General features: G+C 36.4%; 2 protein-coding genes across 2 annotated transcripts; one reads left to right on the forward strand and one right to left on the reverse strand.

The window, feature by feature from the left end:
• Window positions 1-2,535: 2,535 nt before the first annotated feature.
• tesk1a (testis associated actin remodelling kinase 1a) lies at window positions 2,536-19,935 on the forward strand. Its single transcript, XM_056457126.1, has 11 exons — window positions 2,536-2,703; window positions 3,205-3,720; window positions 7,913-8,034; window positions 9,806-9,854; window positions 9,942-10,088; window positions 10,231-10,313; window positions 11,626-11,716; window positions 11,797-11,880; window positions 14,284-14,370; window positions 14,491-14,587; window positions 16,892-19,935. The coding sequence occupies exons 2-11, from the start codon at window positions 3,544-3,546 to the stop codon at window positions 17,926-17,928; spliced, it is 1,974 nt and encodes a 657-aa protein (XP_056313101.1). The 5' UTR covers window positions 2,536-2,703; window positions 3,205-3,543; the 3' UTR covers window positions 17,929-19,935.
• A 2,399-nt stretch (window positions 19,936-22,334) lies between these two features.
• On the reverse strand, window positions 22,335-23,258 carry LOC130228765 (GTPase IMAP family member 9-like). The gene has a single exon (XM_056457205.1). The coding sequence runs from the start codon at window positions 22,977-22,979 to the stop codon at window positions 22,413-22,415; it is 567 nt and encodes a 188-aa protein (XP_056313180.1). The 5' UTR covers window positions 22,980-23,258; the 3' UTR covers window positions 22,335-22,412.
• Window positions 23,259-24,325: the final 1,067 nt, after the last annotated feature.

Raw genomic sequence — 24,325 nt, forward strand, 5'->3', positions numbered from 1 at the left:
AACCGCCCTGTTTGTGCCGGGTTGATGGGGTATACTTTGATGTTGATCGTACACCCCATCGTTCGTTATCGGAATAACTTTTGTATATCGATGTCCCATCACTGTGAAAATACGCTAACGCTAACACCACCAACAACAACCAACAAAGAATTTAGAATTCCACGCGCACTTATAGATTCCGCGCGTTCCATTCGAATGTTCTATTTGAACACGTCATGAAGTAAAACACACACACAGCTGTTTAAAACTCCTTCTTAGTCGCTTCATTAAAACACATATTATCCACATTATTAACAAATCTATCTATCTATCTATCTATCTATCTATCTATCTATCTATCTATCTATCTATCTATCTATCTATCTATCTATCTATAGCGTAATATTTATATTTTAAATATTCTATTTAATATATATTATTTGTATTATATTACATATAATAATATAAAATAATATTGTATATTAGCCTTTTATATATTTTATATTATAATTTTTGTATTATAAATTAGATGTATTATTATGAGTATCACTTGATATGACATTCAAATGAATGCATACGTTTTGGTAACGTGTTTGATGCAGTGACATTGCGGTTAAACTGTCGCTTATACTATAAATATAATATGAATTATATTACAAATATAATATACTACTATATATATATATATATATATATATATATATATATATATATATATATATATATATATATTTGTAATATAATTTATAGTATATTTATAGTATAAGCGACAGTTTAACCGCAATGTCACTGCATCAAACACGTTACCAAAACGTATGCATTCATTTGAATGTCATATCAAGTGATACTCATAATAATACATCTAATTTATAATACAAAAATTATAATATAAAATATATAAAAGCAGTGATGCAGTGACATTGCGGTTAAACTGTCGCTTATACTATAAATATAATATGAATTATATTACAAATATAATATACTACTATATATATATATATATATATATATATATATATATATATATATATATATATATATATATATATATATATATATATATATATATATTTGTAATATAATTTATAGTATATTTATAGTATAAGCGACAGTTTAACCGCAATGTCACTGCATCAAACACGTTACCAAAACGTATGCATTCATTTGATTGTCATATCAAGTGATACTTATAATAATACATCTAATTTATAATACAAATAATATAATATAAAATATATAAAAGTCTAATATACAATATTATATATATAATTTATATAGTATTTGTATATGTATGCTTCACACTCTGACGGTAGGACTACAAATTATACATATAATTTGTAAATCTACCCTCAGTGTATGAGGCACGTTGTTAGTTTCTCCAACAGAGGGCGTCTCTTTACCATGCCCAGACCTCATCTATTCATATGCAGTGCAGTCTGATGTGGTTGTTTTTGCTGTGTAGTTTGTGTAAATCTGTTTTCAACCATATCATTTTTTAAAAATCTTTTTCAACTATTTACTATTTCAGTCTGTGAAATCATCGTCGTGTCCTGCAGTCAAATCTGCTCAATCAAACTATGCAAATCACACTCTCCTGATGCCCTGATTCACCAAACCTCAAAGTAATTTGCTTGTGATGAATTAATCAGCCTTTGAAAATACACTCTCGTGCAGTTTTACTAGCCTTATCAAAACATTCTGGTCGATGTTTTCAGTGTATTTTCACCAAAACATATGTCTCAAATCCATTTATTCATATTCATGCCACCACAGCTGTTAGGAAATATTTTTATCAACAATTTTTGTTTGTTTGTAAACTATCGCATGACCTCATGTGGTTTAAAATAAAGTGGTTGGATTGAACTATGTTTTTATTGAGCTATTTGTGTGTGTCCCATAGACTTATTTAGGCAAACCTTCCATTCAACATAGAAACTACGTTAAACTATAGGCTATATAAAATCTCAAGCATATGTTAACTTTATTGTGCTGTAGACTAAAATAATACTGAACAACGCACTATTGTGCAGGTTATTTCATCAATAATTTAATCCTCATTATTTTAAGTGATCAAAATGGTATGATGCAATCAGTGTTTTTATTTGAATTAAAAGCGATCTGTCTGTTTTTGCACTGCTGACTCACGCCGATGATATCATCTGTATTTTATGAACGTTGCATTGTGACACGAAATTTAAAGGTGACATCATAGTTGAGCAACGCCATCGCGCTGAACGCTCTCATTGGCTCGCATGCTTGATTGATGTGCAAAGCGGCCAATCAGAAGCCTTAATATGAAAACTGGCATCAAGATTAAAGGCATAGGTTGTCAAAAATGCAACGTAAAACTTATTTTATCGCCTGGATAAAATGCTTAAAGCAATTGCTCGCAGTCAACTAAGCTTAGATTTGAATGCCTTGCAGCCTGCGGCGCCACATTGCTTTCGTTCTTCTGAAAGTGCTTCAATAATGCAGAATCACACTGGCACACGTTGGAACCTTTTCTGCGCATGCTCGACGCGCAATGTCCAGCCTTGCCAAGACCAGCCCCTATTCTTCACCAATGAACAGTCAAATTTACAAGCGGCATACGCGTTACTCCATGGCCGAGACGGACAGTGACAGCTTGCGAACGATACGTTGTTGACAAAACAGTGAAGATCTGCTCAATGCAACGTTGACACCCAAATAAGAACATATTTTCGTCGACCTCACCAAAATCAGGTAGAGTGCCATATTCCGGGGCAGCCGCATGGGCCCGGCTACGTGCATGCTTCTCCCGGTTGAATTTGCATGTATACTCAACGATGCTTTTTATACAAATATAGCATGTCTAATAGAAAACAATGATCGGATAAGTCTGCAAAATGCAGATGCTTATAAATCGATAGCGGTGAGATATAAACTGCGCTCGGAGGAAAAGCCCTCACAGCGGTCATGCCATTTCAGCAGCAATCCGCAATGGATCCGTCTGTAGCCAGGCTTGACAGATGGTGCGGACACACAAACACACATATATATATATACACACACACCGCATTTCTTGCATGATTTAGCTACTTTTCATATTTATTTAAGCGCTTGCTTAAGATTTGTCATGTTAACGGTGAGTGCTGCTGTCTCTGGCATCATTTCACTTGGTCATGCTGTCGCCATTTATATAAGCTCATTCATACAGGAATAATTACAGTGCTTATTTTAAACAGTATTCATCCTTTATTACAGGTTGTTTGCTCGAATGAGAGTGAATCTATCGTCAGATAACCTACTGGAGGGGACAGATCTGCTTATCTGCACCGGCAGCAACCTGATTCAGGGACCGGCCGGAATATGAAACATGGCATTCGCATCTCTCGGGAAAGCCCGAGCGCACTTCTCATCACTGGAATTCGTCTTGCTTTTTCGGGGAATATTTAATCGGCTAATTTTATGTGGTTAACAGTATTATTGCACGAGTTTTTGCTAGTGATTGGGCCGTGATTATTTTGTAGTGCATATCCCATTTAATATGGATATTTGGACTTGGTTGCGTTAAAGGGACCCGCTTTCAGCCTGTCCATCATAATGGATCAAGATGAGAACCAAGAACCATGTGAACCCCCTTTGCATGCCCTTTACGGGCCTAACCGGATTCGGCCTTCCTCGTACCGGGCTCTGCGCAGTGCCGTGTCCAGCCTGGCACGGATTGACGATTTTTTCTGTGAAAAAATCGGATCCGGGTTCTTCTCAGAAGTGTTCAAGGTAAACTTTCCTCTTTTTAATACAGAAATTAAGAATACTAATTATTATTATTGTTGTTTATGGGACATTCTACCAGAAACGTACATTATCTGTCCCTGAAATAAAATAAATGCAGTAAATAATTTCATCCCAAGACTTACTAAAATGGACGGATGGTTGATTTCTGTAAAGGAATATCTCATTCATTTGTTTTTTTTTAGATTTTTATTCCTTATTAAAAACACTACACTGTACAAACTGTTATTGTCCATGTCCTCAGCTAAGTTGAACCCACAGCTGTAATATAAACAGCTGTAATGTAAACAGTTATGCTAAAACGGTTATTTAGTAATAGTTTAGGGGAAAAATACTTCAGAAATAGCAAAGTTTAAGTTGTTATCACACACATCAATTGATTAAAAGCATGAAATTATGAATAAATTCTACAAACGTATAGAAAACAAATAAATTTACAATCGTCCCCATGTTTTTGTCAGTCTTGTAACATTTAGATTAAATTTAACAAAATAGCTTGGAATTGATGGAGAAGAAGCTGACAGTGATCAAGGATGCGTTCTATTATTGAATTCTATGATCTTATGTTTGTTTTTGTATGATTTTTTGAGGACGACAAGCTTGAAGGTCAGGCCTGGTCACATTTTTTATAAGTGAAAATGTACCTTTCTGGTAATATGTCCCTTAATTGTTATTGTTATCCACTCAGAAAAGCATTTTTTTGCTGCTTGTTCCAACTACTTATTTAAAATAAGCAGAAACAACACAACTCCTGAGTTTTTTGGGAAGACAGCTTTATTGTTTTGTCTTCAGTCAACTTAAAATTGTAAAAATCATTAAGTCAACTTAATTGATTTGCATTGGGATGACATGAAGAGATTATATGGAACTTAGCATTTTTTGCAGTTTTGTTATTATTAACAAAAATATAATATTTCATAATACCTAAAACACTTTTATACTTATAAACACTTTTATACTTATAACAATATACTTATAATTTTATCAGTTTGTATATTACCACTGGTTACGCAATATATAACAATCATGTAAGCAAAGCAAACATTTTACATCTCAATTTCTCTCCCACCACCCCATTCCCAAACAAAAGGGAAAAAAGGAAAATAATAATAACAACAACAGCATTAATAAACAAGTAAATATAAAATAATAATAAAGTAGTAATAAATAGTAAGAAAACGTGACTTTCTTTTTTTTTTAAAAGATACTTAAATCAAGTAAAGGGTGTTTTCTAAGATTGTGAAGAAGATTATTATTATAACATCTTTATTCAAGTCTTGTGTTTTAAAATAGTACCACAAGCAAATAAATGGATCAAAAATCTGCACAATGTTCATAATAATATAAACTTGTAAGCACACAGAAATTAAAATGCTTGTGTACTTGAAAAATAAACACAAATCTTAAGCCTCAAGAGTGTGTAATAGCTTTAGTTATCCCTGCATCTCAATAATCTTGTATTGTATATGACAGAACAGTGCCATACAGTACGTGTCCAACTTAAGAGCCGCAGTGTCTGTGATTAATGATAAGACAGGTTGGTTCTACTCGACAGCATAATCAGATTACCAACCTGCGCTAATCTGTCTGCGCAAGTCAGAGGAGTATGTGGTGCAAGTCAGAAAAATCTGTTCCTTCTTTTTTTAGGGTTTTTGCCTCTTTCAAGAATTGCAATCTCGGTTTCATTTTCTTTTTAAGCAAATAATTAAAAAACAAGATCTCAGCTGTTATTTTACTTTATGATGCTGATGGTTATATTATGATATAAAGACATTATTCTGTATGTAGTGATCATCCAAATCTGTATTACCTATATTTTTTGTAGAATATTTAACTTAATAAAACCTTAATAACTTAATTATTAAGTATAAATTAATTATTTTACTATAATACTATTTATATATTTATAGTATAGTATAGTATTAATTATTTGGTATAAATAAAGCGAAACAAAGCTGTCATGGCACAGATTTTAGGATGTTTTTTCCTCACAGCAGACAACTACAAGTTTCGTCAGAAAGCTGTGCATGTAACATTTGTGAAATCAGCATTTCTTGAAAACTCCAGTGAGTTTCTTTCTCCAGTTTCTTTCTTTTAAGAAGTCTACATTTATTATGATTTATTTAAAACAAAGTGATGTCAGAGGGACTGTGTCTAGACTATGACTATGAAGGACAAGTGAATGTTTGAAAGTATGACATAGGAATGCATTGTTGACATGTGGTTCACAAATATAGGTCAAAGTCAGTCAGGTATCTGAATTATACTTAGATGAGGTCTGGTGTACATGGTGTGATGGATGTGTGGTAGTGGGTGAAGCACGGGTGAGGTTTTGTATGTTGTTGTGATGTCCTGGATTCAAGCTGGTAAGGTGGGATGACGGGAAATCCAGAAAGCCTATTAGTACCTAATAGCTATTAATACTCAGCATACTGTACTGGATCTCTCTCTCTCTCTCTCTCTCTCTCTCTCTCTCTCTCTCTCTCTCTCTCTCTCTCTCTCTCTCATACAAACGCCAGCAAAAACATATTTAATTTAAACTTAAGTCACTAATGCAACTATTTTCATTATTGTATGCACAAATCCCAGCAGCTTTTCTTCTGTTTTAATGCCAAATCATCTAATGCATCTTTCTGAGTAATTCTGTCATATAAACCCAGAAAAGCTTTAGATACTCTTGTGCAGATGTACATAGATTTGATCTTGAATGAGAGCAGATGATATACATTACTGAGCCATCAAGCACTACTGATAATGTGCTGAGCAGCTGTTAAGATTGCAGTTATGCATTTTGCACATAATTTGTTTAATAAATAAATATATTGTAACTATAAATGTCATCATATATTTTAAGTGCCATAATGTTGTTACATAAAAAAAGATTTAAAGAAAAAATGCCACTACAAGACGTTTTCAGAGACTTTGGCTGCATCTGAAATCGCATACTTCCATGCGAGAAGTTCCCGGATGTCCTACTACTTCCGGCGAGATTCTGAAGGGTTGTTGCTAGATCGGATATGGATGCGGCCTGGAAGTTAGCGAGAATTATTTATATTATTTATTAAATTTCGCAGTTATTGTGTTTTATTAACGTCTACCCCCACCCCAACACTAAACCTATCCATCACAGTACTGTACAAACAGTAATTGTACAGAGTATTATTTATGCTATCTATTAAATTACCCAATAAATTGTATTTTTTAATGCCTACCCCCACCCCAACCGTCAAAGTGCTGTAAAAATATTAATTATTGTTATACAGTGTGCATATTGCACTTCTGGCCGGCCGCATATCTGATCTAGACTTTACCATTCTGAAGTGCGCATCCGATGTACGCTGCGCTATCCTATGATGCACCGCGAGAGAATTGACGCAACAGACGTGGGTAGGTCACGTGATGATAACAAAATGGCAGATGTAGTACGTCCGAGAGTTCCAGTCATACTACTCACATTCATACTGTAAGGGATGTACTTTTCTAACGGCCATATAGTACGTTTAATAATAACGTTGAATAGTCTTCATTATATACTTTATTAAATAAAATACATTTTTGTTAAAATGCTACAAATAGCTTGCATGGCTACAAAATGCAATAATTCCTTGTGCCCAAATGCTTTAAACTAATTTAAAATGCTTAAACAGTCATAGGCCTTAAAAAACACACAGCTAATTAACTGTTATGACTCCGCAAATGAACCTGGTCAACTATAATCCTGACTCCACATTACAGATCCTGCAAAGTGAATATTGTGCATTCACAAATTTGCGATATCAATGCTAAAATGATATATTTTTCAGCCCTACTCACTATCAAGACAGAGAGCAGCAGCTTATACCTCTCAGAGGGTGGCACATGGCTCCTGAATAGCGAAAAAATGATATAATGGATTTTCTTTATTTCAACAGATTTTTAATTTTCCTTTAATCTATTAAAAACAATGTAATGTAAAAAGTGTAATGCATAGTGTTCAATGCTAAACATTATTTTATTAGCTTATTATTCTATTGTTGAGGGCCGAAAGTTTAATGAAAAGGACATTATTACGTTGTGTATTAAAGTTCAGTAACATGTAACAAGTTTCTTATAAATGAAAGAGACAATGAGTTATTTTTAGTAGTTTCACTGAATTAGTGTGTGTGTGTGTGTGTGTGTGTGTGTTTGTATTCGGCAGGTGCAGCACAGGATCACAGGGCAGGTGATGGCTCTGAAGATGAACACACTGGCCAGTAACAAAGCCAATATGCTGAGAGAGGTGCAACTCATGAACCGACTCTGCCACCCCAACATCCTCAGGTGTGACATAAAACTGGGAGTAATTCCCCCTGTATGCATGTTATGGTCACACTTTATTTTGATGGTCCGTCTGTTGAATTTAAGTTACATTGCAGCTACATGCCAACTTATTCTCGTTAGATTATAAGTAGATTGTTAGGGTTCGGTTTAGGGTTAGTGTAAGTTGACATGTACTTGCACAGTTTCTTATAGTCAGTTAAATGTCCGTTGAAGGAGCACTATCAACAGATTTTAAGCAGACAGTCTACTAATACTCAAATGGACCATCAAAATAAAGTGTTACCCATGTTATTTCTACTGAGTGGCATCATTACATATCTCCTGGAACCTATGATATACATTTTACTTGAGTTTTATGTGATTTTTATGTGATTTTTGAGTTGAATGTGAACAGAATGAGATTGAGGTATAAAACAAAATGTATTGGTCATAGGTATTTGATAGGACTCGTGTTTGTACCAAGGTGTTGTTCATTTTCAGTATAGACCATTACACAAGCAGTACATTGCAAGAATGGATCCTGGCAAAATATTCACATACCCAGTGAGAATGCATGGTCATGTATCATGCATTTTAGATATAGTGTGGATGGAGATAATTTTTTGTTGCACTAGTATAAATGGCACCTAAGTTAGACTCCCTTATTGCCTACACAAATGCCTTCATTTTCAAGGCATAGAGTCAACACGGTGCTGAAAAGGTTTCTCAGAGATTCCGTAGCAGATTGTAAACTTACAATGGTCGGTTGCACGTTCATGATGTGAATCTCTCTTTCCTCCACATCCTTAAGATGCTCTATTGGATTGAGGTCAGGTAACTGTGGAGGCCACATGCGTAGAGTGAACTCATGGTCACCTTCAAGAAATATTGATTATTGGACCTTGGCAATCACAAGATATGTATACTGTGGTCAAAAAGGGATGAATATGGTCAGCAACAATACTCAGGTAGCCTGTGGTGTTTAAACCTTGCTTAAACAAACCAACAACCTGAAATGTGTTTACAAGCCAGGATGGATCCAGGCTTTCATGTTGTTCTGACCCTACCATCTGAATATAGAAGCAGAAATCGAGACTCATCCAACTTATTCTATTTTAGAGAGCCTGCTTGAGTTTTATCCTCATTGGTTTGCTCAGTGGTTTAATCTTCTGCTGTTGGTGCTCACCTTCTTCAAGGTTTTGTTTGTTTCCGAAGACCTCGATTGTAATGAGTGGTTATTTGAGTTACTGTTGCCTTTCTAACAGCTCAAACCAGAGTGCCCATTTTCCATTTACATGCCAAAATGCAATGATTTACTGCCATGTGATTGGCTGATTACTTATATTAAAGGGATAGTACAGCCAAAAATGAAAATTTCTTTACCAATTCGTAACGCTCAAGTGGTTCTAGATGTTTATAAATTTCAGTTCAACACAAAACAAGATATTCTGGAGAATGTTGGAAAAAGCAGCCAATGACCTACACAGTAGAAACAAAAATACTATGTAAATCGTTAGATTTTTTTAGAATGAAGAGCATTTTTCCAATGTTCTTCAGTTTATTTTCCATTGTTTTCAACAGAAAAAAGAAAATCAAACAGGTTTGGAACAAGTGGAGGATGACTAAATTATTTTACATTTTTGATGACCTATCTCTTTAACAATCAGTTTAACAGTTGCACCTAATACAATGGCCATTTGAATAAATATATCAAATTTTAAGTGTCCAAATATAAAAAATGCTTCTTCACAAAAATGTTATGGTTCAGTACTCACCTTTATGTCTTTCTCAGGTTTTTGGGGGTATGTGTTCATGAAGGACAGCTTCATGCTCTTACAGAGGTAGGACATTGTGCAGACATTCACACTACAGGAGTTAAAAGACTACCTTGTTTATGATATAATAACTATAATGTTACTACATTGCAGTACATAAATGGTGGCAACCTGGAGCAGCTGCTGGATAGTGACATATATCTGTCATGGACTGTGAGGATCGGTCTGTCCCTGGACATTGCTAGAGGATTGCAGTATCTTCACAGCAAGGGCATTTTCCACCGAGATCTTACATCAAAGGTACAGACACAATTGTTAGAGCATCTATGTTTACTGACTTTGTTCGTTCTACATAGAGATGAAGGACAAAAAAAAGGTTAAGATGAGGAGAGGATGAGACTGAACAGAATATTAAAATATACGCTGTTACGCTCTTTTACAGAATTGTCTGGTGCGTTGTGACAATGGTGCTTTTACAGCTGTGGTTGGGGACTTTGGGCTGGCAGAAAAAATCCCTGATTACAGGTCAGTGTGTCTCTTATCTTTCATAGAAATTATACAGCTTTTCTGACACACTCAAACCTTCCAAATCTTAACACTAGAGAAACTGAGGCAGCCATTTTGACCATTTTAATTTTGTCATTTAATAACTTGTTATGTTGAAATAAACCCCACTTATCTTATAAAAATGTTCATATGATTTATTTACAACACAGTTTGTGAAGTAATATTAGTAGTGAAGTAATATATCTTTTAGTAGAGATATTATATAAGAGATTTGCTTTGTTTGCTAATTGAATCAAATTGGATTTGAATTGTAAACATTAAAAGTAAAAAATATCTTATTTTTTATTTAATATATTAGGTTTTTAGTGATAAAAACTTCCAAAATCATTCCGCATAAATCCCAGATTTTTTTACAAAATTCTTCGCAGAAATAGCAAAAAATGTCAGCAGATTCTGTCTGACCCTAGTAATAGACTCATTTTACAATTCTTCTAGGGTTAAGCAGTTGAGTTTTATAATTTTTGAATCCATTCAGCTGATCTAGCAGGAGCACTTTTAGCTTAGCTTAGCATAAATCATTGAATCTGATTGACTATTAGCATTGGCTATTAGCATTAGAGTTTTGATAATTGTCCTATTTAAAGCTAGACTCTTCTGTTGTTACGTCATGTAGTACATCATATACATCAAATGTATTTTTTTTTTTTTTTTGGGTGAATGCTAATGGTCTAATCTGATTCAATAATTTATGGTAAGCTAACATAAAACTGCTTCCGCCAGACCCAGAGATCAACTGAATGGATTTCACAACAACAAAACTCTAGTGGTCTTGTAAAATTAGCCAATTTTCAAAAAACTGTATTATTTCTTTAATGTGTTTACTTCTATTTAATTTTTATGTTTTACAATAAAAGATATTTTGAGTGTTGGGGTCAAGTCCAACTTTGTCGAGTCCAAGTCAAGACCAAGTCCTTAACTAGTCAAGTGCGGTGCCAAAAATAAATCCTGGCAGCAGAGTTCAATAAATTCTTGTCTTAATTTCATTTATTAATTTTTAATCTCTTTATTCGTGTTGTGGATGATGTGGACTGTACTTGTGATATTTAGTCATACTAAAAGCAATCTGATTTCCATATGTTTCAAGCTTCGAAGATTTCCAGCACTCTTTAAAAATGTCTTCTTACAGGTTTGGTAAAAGTGTAGGGCAATTCAATTATGTCAGAATTATCATCACTATCATTTTTCCGAGACTGCATTCACAATACCTTTCCAAATATAGATAAAAAAATGTATTGAACAGAGGTGTTTGAAATTTCTTACTTGTCTACAGTGATGGGGTTGAAAAGCAACCTTTAGCCGTTGTGGGTTCCCCCTACTGGATGGCTCCAGAAATGTTAAGAGGAGAGCTGTACAATGAGAAGGTATTCTTTCTTCAAAAACTCAGCATTACACTCTTGCTTGTGTGCTTGTGTCACTTTATTTACGCTGTTTCATATCATAGGTGGATGTCTTTGCATATGGAATAATCCTTTGTGAGATTATTGCTCGAATTGAGGCTGACCCAGATATCCTCCCACGAACAGAGGTACATACAACTGTACAGCAGAACATGAAGCACAGAATCAGGCTTAGAATCAAGCACTGCTTTACCAGATATACAAGCCTCGAGTCAGGAAAATAAGATTTTCTTTGAAATGTTATTTTAAAGCTAAATTTAATCTAGGGCTATCCTTAGACCAGGGGAATTGAACATATGGCTTGCAGGCTGGAAATGCATAGGATAACATGTAAAGCTCTCAAGCAGAGATCTTTTAGTACGTGTCATTGTGAGGTGTAGTTATATTTTGAGAGGTTTATGTCAGTGTACAGTACCATAGGGTATACAGCTATGCATAGGCTACTTCGTAACTAATGCGTTCACTTGATGCTGAAAGTCTGTTGTTTATTGTGAAATGTTTATAGTCTAAAATTACATTAAAGATAAAAAATGTAACAAAACGAGTCATTAGTATACATATACTCTCACCAGCCACTTTATTAGGTACACCTTACTAGTACCAAGTTGGACCCCCTTTTGCCCTCAGAACTGCTTTAATCCTTCGTGGCATAGATTCAACAAGGTACTGGAAATTTTACTCAAGAGATTTTGGTCCATATTGACATCATAGCATCACGCAGTTGCTGCAGATTTGTCAGCTGCACATCCACGATGCGAATCTCCTATCCCACCACATCCCAAAGGTGCTCTGTTCGATTGAGATCTGGTGACTGTGGAGACCATTTGAGTACGTGGAACTCATTATCATGTTCAAGAAACCAGTCTGAGATTATTCACACTTTATGACATGCCACGTTTTCCGGCTGAAAGTAGCCATCAGAAAATGGGTACACTGGTCATAAAGGGATAGACATGGTCAGCAACAATACTCAGGTAGGCAGTGGCATTGACACGATGTTCAATTGGTACTAATGGGTCCAAAGTGTGCCAAGATAATATCCCCCACACCATTACACCACCACCACGGGCCTGAACCGTTGATACACAGGATGGATCAATGTTTTTATGTTGTTGACGCCAAATTCTGACCCTACCATCTGAATGTTGCAGCAGAAATCGTGACTTAACAGACCAGGCAACGTTTTTCCAATCTTCTGTTGTCAAATTTTGGTGAGCCTGTGTGATTTGTAGCCTCAGTTTCTGGTTCTTACCTGTATGATCTTCTGCTGCTGTAGACCATCCGCCTCAAGGTTGGATGTGTTGTGCATTCAGAGATGCTCTTCTGCCTTAATATCAGCTGAAACCAGTCTGACCATTCTCCTTTGACATCTGGCAACAACAAGCCCACAGAACTGCCGCTCACTGGATATTTTCTCTTTTTCAGACCAAACACAGTAGAGATGGTTGTGCGGAAAAATCCCAGTAGATCAGCAGTTTATGAAATACTCAGATCAGCCTTTCTGGCACCAACAACCATGCCACGTTCAAAGTCACTTAAATCACCTTTCTTCCCCATTCTGATTAGTTTGAACTGCAGCAGATCGTCTTGACCATGTTTACATGCCTAAATGCACTGAGTTGCTGCCTTGTGATTGGCTGATTAGAAAATTGCGTTAATGAGCAGTTGGACAGGTGTACCTAATAAAGTGGCCGGTGGGTGTGTATATATATATATATATATATGAGGAGTTCAGATCCAAAAACCTCTAATACTGTCTCAAATTTCCATCGAAAATGAAAATTTTTCTCCGCGCCCTTTGTTTATGTTAAGTTATTTCACTTTAAAAGCCAGGAAAAGGCCTTATTCTTTGCCATAAATTAAGCATAATACATAATCTGAAGTCTTAAATAAATAGGTTTCCATTGGTGTCTGGATTGTTAGGATACGATAATGTTTAGCTTCAGATAAATCACATTGAATCACATTTAAAGTTGTCTATATGAAGAGCACATTACTAATCAAAAATTGAGGTTTGATATATTACACAAGGAAATTTGCTAAGTAACTTCGTGAAACTTAATGTTCTTATGACATTTGGTAAAAAGAAATAATTTTGACCCATATAATGTATTTTTAAATATTGGCAAAAATATACCTGTGCAATGCAAGTCTAATTTTGTGCTCCAGGGTCACATTTAACTTTTATTTGTAGCACAATATATGTACTTTGGCATTATTTTACCATCCTACTTGTTCTTATATTAGCCAAATAATGAATTATTGGATCTACATCCAATAAAATAATCTTCTGCTGTTTTAATGTGTTGTCTCCCTCTGGTGGAGAAGTAGCATGTTGCATATTCCCATACAAATACACAGTTATTGTTTCTTTTAAACAAAAAAAAATGCACAAACCAAGTGTTTATTATTTATATTTTATATTTATCTAACATAACTTATGTTGTATTTCTGCAATGGTGCAAGTCTAGTCTGAAGATGTCTGTCCAGTGTGGTACATACTGTAAGAAATATCACTTTTCTTATTGTAGGATTTTGGACTAGATGTGGACACATTTGAGCATATGGTGGGAGACTGTCCACCTTCGTTTTTTCAGATGGCTGTCAACTGCTGCAATGTGAGCTACATATCCATAGACACAATTAAATTGACATTTAAGTACTGAGCAGTTGTATAAAAATGTTCAAACCATTCACTCAGATGCAGTTTTATATTTGTTATTATTTTTCTGTTGTAGATGAATGCAGACAGTCGTCCTGCCTTTTCTGAAATTGTAGTGACGCTCGAGAGGATAGAAAGAGAGCGAGTGAAGAGTGAAATTCCAGTCATCCTGGGTAAGTACAAGTAAAATCTATCATGGGCTAAAGTTTAAAAGTATTATTGAAGTGTAATGAGTTAGTATTTATGAAAGTATATGTTAGTATTTAACTATCATTATCAGCAAGACGTAAATATTCAAACTTTTGTGATTGTTAAGATTTTAAAACATTTTTGGGTTGCACTGTTTTACAGTCCAGGTTTGCAGGTAAATACGATGTACTTTCCATTCTAATACATAAAATGGGTAATAATAACTAGTTACTATTACTAAACCTACCCCTGAACATAACTCTAAACAAAGCAGTTACATTGAATGACCCGAACATTTTTTAGGTAACCACATTGTAATCACAGATCAAGAACACTTACTGTGTTTCAGAGAAATCTCTCGCTCATGCACACTAAGGCAAAATAAATACAAGAGAGAATCTATGAAGCATTATTAACTGAATATAAAGTCAGTTTGAATTATTGTATTTCCTGTGAAGTTTCGTTTTTCTATACTTCTTTCAAGATAACAGTAATAAGCTAATTGTTGAAAGAAATTGCTGCTTTGCTTGACTAAGGGTGCATTCAACTGATGAAATAATTTGTAACAAATATAAGCAAATGCCATTCCTCTAGCTCTATACCTCCCTTTTTTGTTGTAGTTTCCCTAATATATATATATATACAGTACAGCACTTTTTAGCATTTATGAGAAGATTCTTAAGCACCAAATCAGCATTTTATAATATCTGAAGGCTCGTGTGGCATTGAAGGCTGGAGTGATGCCTGCTGTAAATTCAGCTTAGCCATCATAGCAATAGACTACGTTGTAGTATAGTAAAAACCTTTAAATAATAATACATTAAATGCAAAGTGTAAGCACTCTGTTTACCACTTTTTCTTTACCACCCTTATTCTTATGATACACAGGGTGTCACGATCACCAGCGATCTAACAACCGGAGATCGCTGGTAAATCACTCACATTTACGTGAACTACAAATTTACCATGTTATGGACTACATATTCAGTCATGCATCACACACACACACACCTGTTCCAGTTCACCAGTGATTGCAAACACTCACACAGCTGAAGCTGCTCGGACTGATTACATGGACTATTTAAACAGCACAGAAACACTCACTCTCTTCTCTGATAGTGATGTAACGCTGACAACAGGGGTGTGGAACCAAATGCAGGTTTATTAGAATGGTCAGGCAAGCAATGGTCAAGACAGAGGCAAACAGATGTATACAGGCAATCCAAAATCGTAGTCAATAGGCAGTCAGATGGTCAGAGGCAGGCAGCAGGCAGGAATAAACAAATAAACGAGGCAAAGCAAGACAAAGGAAAGTTGTAGTGTCACAAACAGTAGACAGATAAAAAGACTCAGCAACAGTGCGTGTTTCTGTGCTGTTTAAATAGTCCATGTAATCAGTCCGAGCAGCTTCAGCTGTGTTAGTGTTTGCAATCACTGGTGACTTGGAGCAGGTGTGTGTGTGTTGCATGACTAAATATGTAGTCCATAACATGGTGGATTTGTAGTTCATGTGAATGTGAGTGATTTATCAGCGATCTCCGTTTGTTGGATCGCTGGTGATCGTGACACAGGGAAACTTTTTGAGCGATGCTGCCAGGCAATTTTGTTGCTTGGCCACTTTCCTACTGTATATAGAATGGGCAACTATATTGTATCTGTAATCCATTGACCTAATTAGTTGCCCATGTCTCACCTGGTTGCCCATTTGGTTGCCCAACAATATTGCTCAAAAAGTTGCAACACAGGCTCATTCTGAAAACGTAGTCCCCTGTGGACGTTTCTGGAGACCGCGAAATACGTAGCCGGAGGTACGTTCGGCTGCGTTTCATTTTTATGAAAAAGTTCATCACAGGGTGAGAATGTGGTCAAAATCCGAAAACATGGTAAAAATCAGACGAGGGCTTTTCTTTTTCTGGACGGCTTTTGTGAATCGTCGTTGGTTTGGTTTGGGGAAGGAGGAGGGTGGGTCAGCCGATTGGCCGGTTGCACGGTCAATCATTATGTCATCCAGGCAGACAGGTCGTTCAACAGCAGCCTCTGAGGGTGCTCGCGATAGACGTTTGAGACGCGGAAAAAGCGTGCACAGCGGCCTCTCGCGGATTCGCGAAAACGAAAACTGTGAAAATACGTACCTCCCGGGACGTATTTCGCGGCCTCCAGAAACGTCCATGGCACTACGTTCTCAGAATGAGCCTGGGTTTAAAAGTTGCCACGTTTATCAACAGCATTAAAGATTTTTTCAGTACAATCAGTTTTCAATCAATTAATCCATGTTGTGATTTCCTTAGAACCCATTGCCATTGATGTCAGCCCGTATCGAAGAAGAAGCTCGCCATGCCATCCCTGTGACCAGCGGCTGTCCCGCAGCCAGTCAGACATGCTGCCTCCTGCCACTTCCCCATGTCTAGGCACACCTGCAAGGGTCAACCCCTTCTCTCTTCGGCAAGACCTCAACGGCGGTCGAATCAAGCTGTTTGACACCCCCAGCAAATCTGTCATCTCCCTTACCTTTACCCTTCCACCACCTCCAGACCCCTCAGCGTCTCCACCGCTGAACGGGAGCCCGGGGCTCCGAGGACCACCTCGAAGGTGTCGGTCCCTGCCCTGCACCCCTGAACTTGGACGACAGCTACCCTTTAGAGACCAAGAGGTAGAAGAAGAGCGGAGTGAAGAACTGGGCCAAGAAACGAAAGACAAAGAGTTGGAAGAACAACAAGATGCGGTGGAGGACTCAGGCCTGGTTCTGGACTTAGATATGGTGTCTTTAGAACGGGTTGAAGAGGAAGAGGAGGATGAAGAGGTGGAGAAGGAGGGACAGAGCCTCACCGAGCCCATGGACTGCAGTAGCTCACCTGACACGACTGAAGGAAATGTTTCAGGGAAGCGCCTGATCAGCGGATCTTCTTATTCCTCGTCCTTGCAGTCAAATGGTTGGGCTACACCCATCTCTAATGGACCCCCGTTATTACCTCCTCTTCCTCGCTTGGACAATAATAATGGAGTTCTGAGGCCCGGACGTCCATTTGCATGGGTAAGACTGAATGGATACCGGGGCCCTGCGCCAGAACCTTTACCGCCTACCGAACAAGACGATGTGATTTCATGTCCGGCCTGCTGTCTGGCTGGCTTCAGCTTCCCTTCCTTGTGCCTGCGTGGAGCTCCTCCGTCACGCCGTGGGCCTCCACGAAGACCCTACAGGACCTTTAATGGAGGGAATGCATCCACAGCCACAGCGAAGGGACTGCTCTGTCGGGGAGCGACGGGTCTGGCTCCGTCCACTGCATCCTGTGAGCCAGGGTTACCTCTACCAGAGGCCCAAACTTAAAGACGACCACTGCGACATCTCAGAAACTGCACCATATTCAGAACGCAGAGCAGTCCGGTCGCATCTCTGATGTCAGTATGGATATCTTTCTGGATGCTGTGTGGGTCGAATCATTGAATTAAAGGGATTGTTCACCCCAAAAATGTCATTGTAAACCTGCGTAGGCCAGTTTATATTGCACTGACAGACACTGACCAAACAGAGAGTCTGGTCTTGTTGGATTAGTGTGTTATTCCCGTTGGCGTGTGTTGCCATTGGTTGCTTATTTGTGCCAGTTGAACTTGTTCATTAGGCATTTATTGGGTTCTAGAGTATCTGAGATGTGGCGTACTGTAATATGGCGATTGTCCACATTGGTTAGCATCTGTTGGTGCAGGTTGAATTGGCGTTTAGAAGTCCACCATGTATTGAATTAAAATCAACATTGTGGTACAGTTTAGTGAGATGGCTGAATTGCGATTCGTTAAACAATGGAGCACTTTAAACACAGATATTGTTTTTTTATTTATACAGGTTTAAAAACAATGTTTAACACTCAAAATAAAAAAGTTGAGCTTTTAAAGATATGACAAATATTTAAAAAATATGACACAAATCTGCGGGAAACTCCTGTATATTTCTAGCTCAAACAAAAGGTGTACTCATACCTGAAAATGACACATCCTACTGTTTATAAGAAACTAAACATTCTTTCATAATATAAAATATCACAATAGAGGTTTTGTCCAATATTTTGCAGCCCAGCATTTTTTGTTTTGGGGTGAACTATCCCGTCAAACATGTGTATAAGACAGGAATGCAGGGTGAATGTGAAGAATGAAAGGCATGCTGGTTCCATAGTGCCAGTTCTTGATCACCGTTCTTTTGTACTGTAATTCAGAATAACTTAAATCATTACTCTACAAAAAAAGCTGCTTTTTATTGTGTGCTTATTTTTTCAGGACTGATTCAAAGCCACTGTGTTTGACAAAAAAACTGTTTGTTATAAGAGAGACCTGTGTGAAAATACTGGCATGTCGAAGCTTTTTCGTGGGCTATCTCATGTTTTATTTATTAGGCAAGCATTCCTCTGAATGACTGAAAGTGCTCTTCACTTGTCTGTGAGAGTGGATAGGCTATGTGCCACTGGGTACTGATGTCAGACATTTGTTATTACATTTTTTGTGATACGTCCATGTTTAGATGCAATGTATGCAGTAACTTATTGTAATTCTGTAAAATGTACTGTTTAATAGGCATTTTTTAATGAAACCTTCCACATTTTGCGTTTTACACAAATGATGTGTAGGAGATTTGTAAAGTATATGAGTTTATATCTCCCCCTAGTGGTCTGGAAGATGTACTCTCGTTAGATCAATGCTGCTGTTATTTTAAAGAAAGAAGACAAAACAGATTCCTCTCACGTGAGTGATGCTAGAGGACGTTTACCTTCACGTTTAAGCTTTTTGTGATATTTAAAATATGGAATTGTATTTAAAAAGACAAAACAAAAGAGGATCTTGCACAAAGTGTTTCCTAGTGCCACTGACATTTACTCAAGACGAATATCACTCTATATCAACAAACCTGCTTAGTCTACATGTTCACAGGAATCCAGATCCGCTTTAGTCTGAAACATTACCTTCATATTCAGTCTAAAATGAACTTTTGCATTCGTTTACGGAGAATCTCAGACAGTCTGATCATTTCCTCATGCTTGTGTATGTACATCTGCTAATGAGACGAGCATAGGAAGACTCTGCATGTGATTCTGTACTGTACAAAAGAGTGATCTGTACATAGCAGTGCATGACAATAAGCAAGAAACTGTTTAAAGCGCGTTAAAACGTCCCTTCAGGCTGGCATCAGAGGTGAAGTTGCCATTTTAGATCTGAATTAAACCAATTCTTAAATTGGTTTACAAAGTAAGCTATTTTTTGAATAGTTTTAAATGAATGGACTCTACTGTATGTTCCTAAAGGTAAACATTTTGTGTTGCTAATCAACAAAGCATACAATTGGCCGGTAAAAATCGGATTGATTTTGAAGATTGATTCTGACAAAATTATTCATGCACAATAATAAAACAATTTGATCATATAATCGTGAAGCACAGACATTCAAAACTTGCCTCCTTTGTGTCAGCGATGAAGTGATGTTCTAGCCGACGGGACACTGATGGTCCTTCTGACACGTTACTGTGTAAAGATTCTTTTTTTTTCTAGGAAAGTTTCTTTCTCTCTGAAAGAAAAGCACTTATGATTACTCTTAGTTCTGGGGAACAGCAGCTTTAATAAATGTCACTGAGTTGTTATTTATGAAAATGTCATCAATTAAAAAGACTGAATGTTATGCGTCTGGGCTTTTTATTTTAAATATGATATAACATGTTAGGATTAATTATCATCTATATTTTCATGCATTATTGTCTATATTTTGAGCCATTAGTAATTTTAAATTTTTATTAGTCCAGTTTTCACACGCTTGTGGTACATTTTCAAAACTAATAACAATAATAATACACCATAATCGTTGAAAATGTCAGTACACAAAATATATTTTAATGAATTCACAAAACTCTTCTTTACTGATGTAAGTAACTGGTTTATGTAATGCTGTTGTTATAGCCCTTCCACAGTCCATTTTAGCTCTAAATACTATAAAGCAAATACCATGAAAATGAGCTTATTGGTCAACGATCAAATCTCAAGAGAAATGTGTGTGGGTGAGAAGTGAAGATGGTTTGAAAGTCCATAAACTAGTTTTTGGCTTCTAGAACTCTAAACATCTTACAGTATTTTAAATGAACTACAGCAGGCCTGTCAGATTGTCATAATGTGTTTATGACCCTCCAATATATACTCCTTTATAATTTGTAACCTTAAAATATAAAGTAACTTAAAATTGAAAGAAACTATCTGCCTTGATTTGTTCGAAAAATATCAAAAATTGCATTTGGATATTGTACATTTACAATAGGTGACGCAGTGGCGCAGTAGGTAGTTTCCCCCACAGTCCAAAGACATGCGGTACAGGTGAATTGGGTTGGCTAAATTGTCCGTAGTGTTTGATTGTGAATGAGTGTGTATGGATGTTTTCCAGAGATGGGTTCCATGAGCTGGAAGGGCATCCGCTGCATAAAACATATGCTGGATAAGTTGGCGGTTCATTCTGCTGTGGCGACCCCAGAATAATAAAGGGACTTAGCCGAAAAGAAAATGAATGAATGACATTTACAATAAATTTTTGTCATTTTCAGGTTTGAAAGAGACTTTCTTACTGTATGGAGTGCAAAAACTAAAGCTTAAAGTCTCAAAACTGATCAGAAATGAGTGATAACCTTACATTTCCTAAGTGGCAATGTGTCAAAAAAGGCTTGATGCTAAATAATTTCAGATTATCTTCATATTGCTCATGCTTCAGGGTAGACTGTATGCTGATCTACAAGTTTAACCAGCACTACATTAGCGTTAGTGAGCCTGGACTGGCATACTGGATTTTTTTTTTTACCATAATTGATTATTGTATTGCATTGTCTACTTCTGTCTCCTGCATCTTCTGTGACACAACTTCAAAATAAACAAGCTTAACATGTTTTAAACAGCTAAGCAGGTGTGTCTTACTAGTTAAACAATTAAAATAGCTGCCTGTGTGTTTTAAAATGAAGTGGTTGTGTATACTTTCCTGGTTAAATAATAGCTTGAAACCACATTGAATAAGGTCTTAAGGTTTAAAGCTATTGTCTTATTTAGGAAAAATCCAAAGTTTGTTAGTTAAAAAAATATATGTAATAAAAAAAGTGTACCTTTTGGTAAACTATTACACAAATTTTAAAAATGAACTATACTAGCTCATGGAAATTGTGATATAACAAAACTGTCAATTCTATGAATATACGCAGTATATAACATGCAAAGTACATCAGGAATTAGATGTTAATCCAAGAATTGAACTTACATCGGGAATTTTTACGTGTGCCACAATTTTTCCAGAACTACTGTAGGTGTCAGGATGTCAGAGATGCGCTTTAAAATGCATATAAAGCTTACTGTGAAAAGGAAAAAAAGACAACCACTTAAAACACACTTTATTGAACTAACATTGTATAACTGTAACAAAAGGGCAATGTGCAATATGATACTATAGTAAGCAACGTCATAAAATCATGGAAACTAGAGAATTGCAGGAACAAATGAGGTCTTCAAACAAATCAACCTAAAAGAGAAAAAAGTCAGTAATTCAAACATGATGGCATCAGGCTTATAGAGAAATGCTTAGAAATGGACACAACACATTTCACCTAAAGATCCAAAGCTAAAATTTTAATTCTTAAATTAAGGCCTGTTTTTAGAAACCATGCTAATATTCGGACTCAAAATAATAATATGCCTAATGTGCCAAATATGCCAAAATTGTGATCTAAAGATTTCAACATTGAAAAACTTTAGCAGATTATAATGCTTTGTATTAATGTTTTCATTTGTAATGGTTTAAATTACATCTGTTTAACCGAACAGTCGTTTCACTACATTAAAAACAGGCATTACAAAATTTTCCATCAAAAAACTGACCACTTTATCTACTACAGATTGATTTCTCTCAGCTTTCCTTCTTGCATCCTGCTCATATTTATCATTCACCCTTTGCTTTTCTTTTTCAAAGGCCTCATCTTGAAATTGTTCCCTCAGAGCTGCGATCTCCTTCAGTTTCTGCTCCTCCGTCTCCTTCAGGATACGCTGTTTTTCTTCTTCAATCGCTCTTTCTGCCCTCTCCAGCATCTCACTGGTGTAGTGTTGACCACCATTTACAGTCACCATTTTATCAATCTGCTCAAGCAGTTGAATGACCTGCTCTGGATTTTCTTCTTTATTATTGAACACGTGGTATCGGCCATTGCAGGTTCTGATGAAGCTGAGCAGTTCAGGACTATCCCGCACAAATTTGTGAATGGTTTTGTCCTCCAGTTGATCCCCATGAGTGAACACCACCATGGTGTATATGGAGGATTCCTCGCCAAAAACTGCTTGTATTATTTTAACAGCTTCAGCTTCTTCATCGGTGAATCTGCCCATCTTTATCACAACTAAAAACACATGTGGACCAGGAGCTGAGAGAGGAATGCAGAGTTTAATTCTTTTGATCACCTCATCTTTAGTTAGGCTGGTGTCAAAGAGACCCGGAGAGTCAATGACGGACACTTTTCTGTGATTTATTTCTGCATTAAACTTGTCACATTCTCCAGTCACAGAGGAAGATGAAATCTCTGACTTGAAAACTTTTTTCCCAGGATGGTGTTGCCTGTTGCACTCTTTCCCACACCTGTTTTTCCAACCAGAAGAATCCGCAGTGGTTCACCTGGAAGATGCACTGTTCATAGAGAAAAACACCATAATCAAAAAAGATTATTAAACTACTTGCATGTTCTATATTTTTACATTATAGTGCAACATACATCTATACTGGATTTAGATCACTAATTGAATTTACATACCTTTATCCATCGAAACATTAGCTGGAGCTTCATTTTGAGGATTGTGTTGCTGTTGCCAAATTATCTAGAAGTGATGAATGCAATGTCAAACAGCTGATTACACAAATTTTATCAATTGTACAAGCTATATTTGTATGCATTTCATTAAAGTCACTTAAACTAATACAACAATTTTCAAATACATACCTGCGCCATTATAGCAGCAGTGACACTAGCTATGCCAAACACTACAAGTATATAGACAGAGGATGAGACCCAAGAATTTGAGGTCGTCGCAGGTTTAGCTGGGGGATTTTTGGTTTCCTCCATAATTGATGAATGAGTAATTTTGCTAAACAGTTCACAAAACTATGACTACTAGCTGGGATTCCAACCCTGGCCAGAAAACAAACAAAAACGTCACTGCAGACATAAAATTGCCCCGTCCTAGCACTAATAGTGTCATTTGAACACATGATAACCTGTGACAAGTTATACCTTTTACAGAATACTGTAGATTTATGGTGCCATTTACCTAACGAATGTGCATTGCACAGCTCCAGCTCCACACAATGAGCATGTTTTGATATTCAGTTTGCAACTGTACAATCAATGTGCAATGCAGCTGAAAACAACCTTACATATTTTCAGCTCTTCTCACAATACAAAATACAACACTTGTATCCCAGCGCTTAAACTGTAAACTGTTGGGTTTTATAACATCGAAAGATTAGAATATTTGGCCAAATAGAAAAGACAAATATAAAGTGGTTAAACATTTTTCTATGTAATTACTTTAAAAAGATACTGTTCTGATACTGTTTATACTTTTAAATATAACTTTTGCTAGCTGTAAATAAAAGTGTTGTTGGTTTGGGGAGCATGGGGCACAAAGTAACGTAGGGTAAAATGTAACACGGAGTTTTAAGATATTTTCACCAGTGTCGG

Source organism: Danio aesculapii, chromosome 1, assembly GCF_903798145.1.
Source record: "Danio aesculapii chromosome 1, fDanAes4.1, whole genome shotgun sequence".
NCBI lineage: Eukaryota > Metazoa > Chordata > Actinopteri > Cypriniformes > Danionidae > Danio > Danio aesculapii.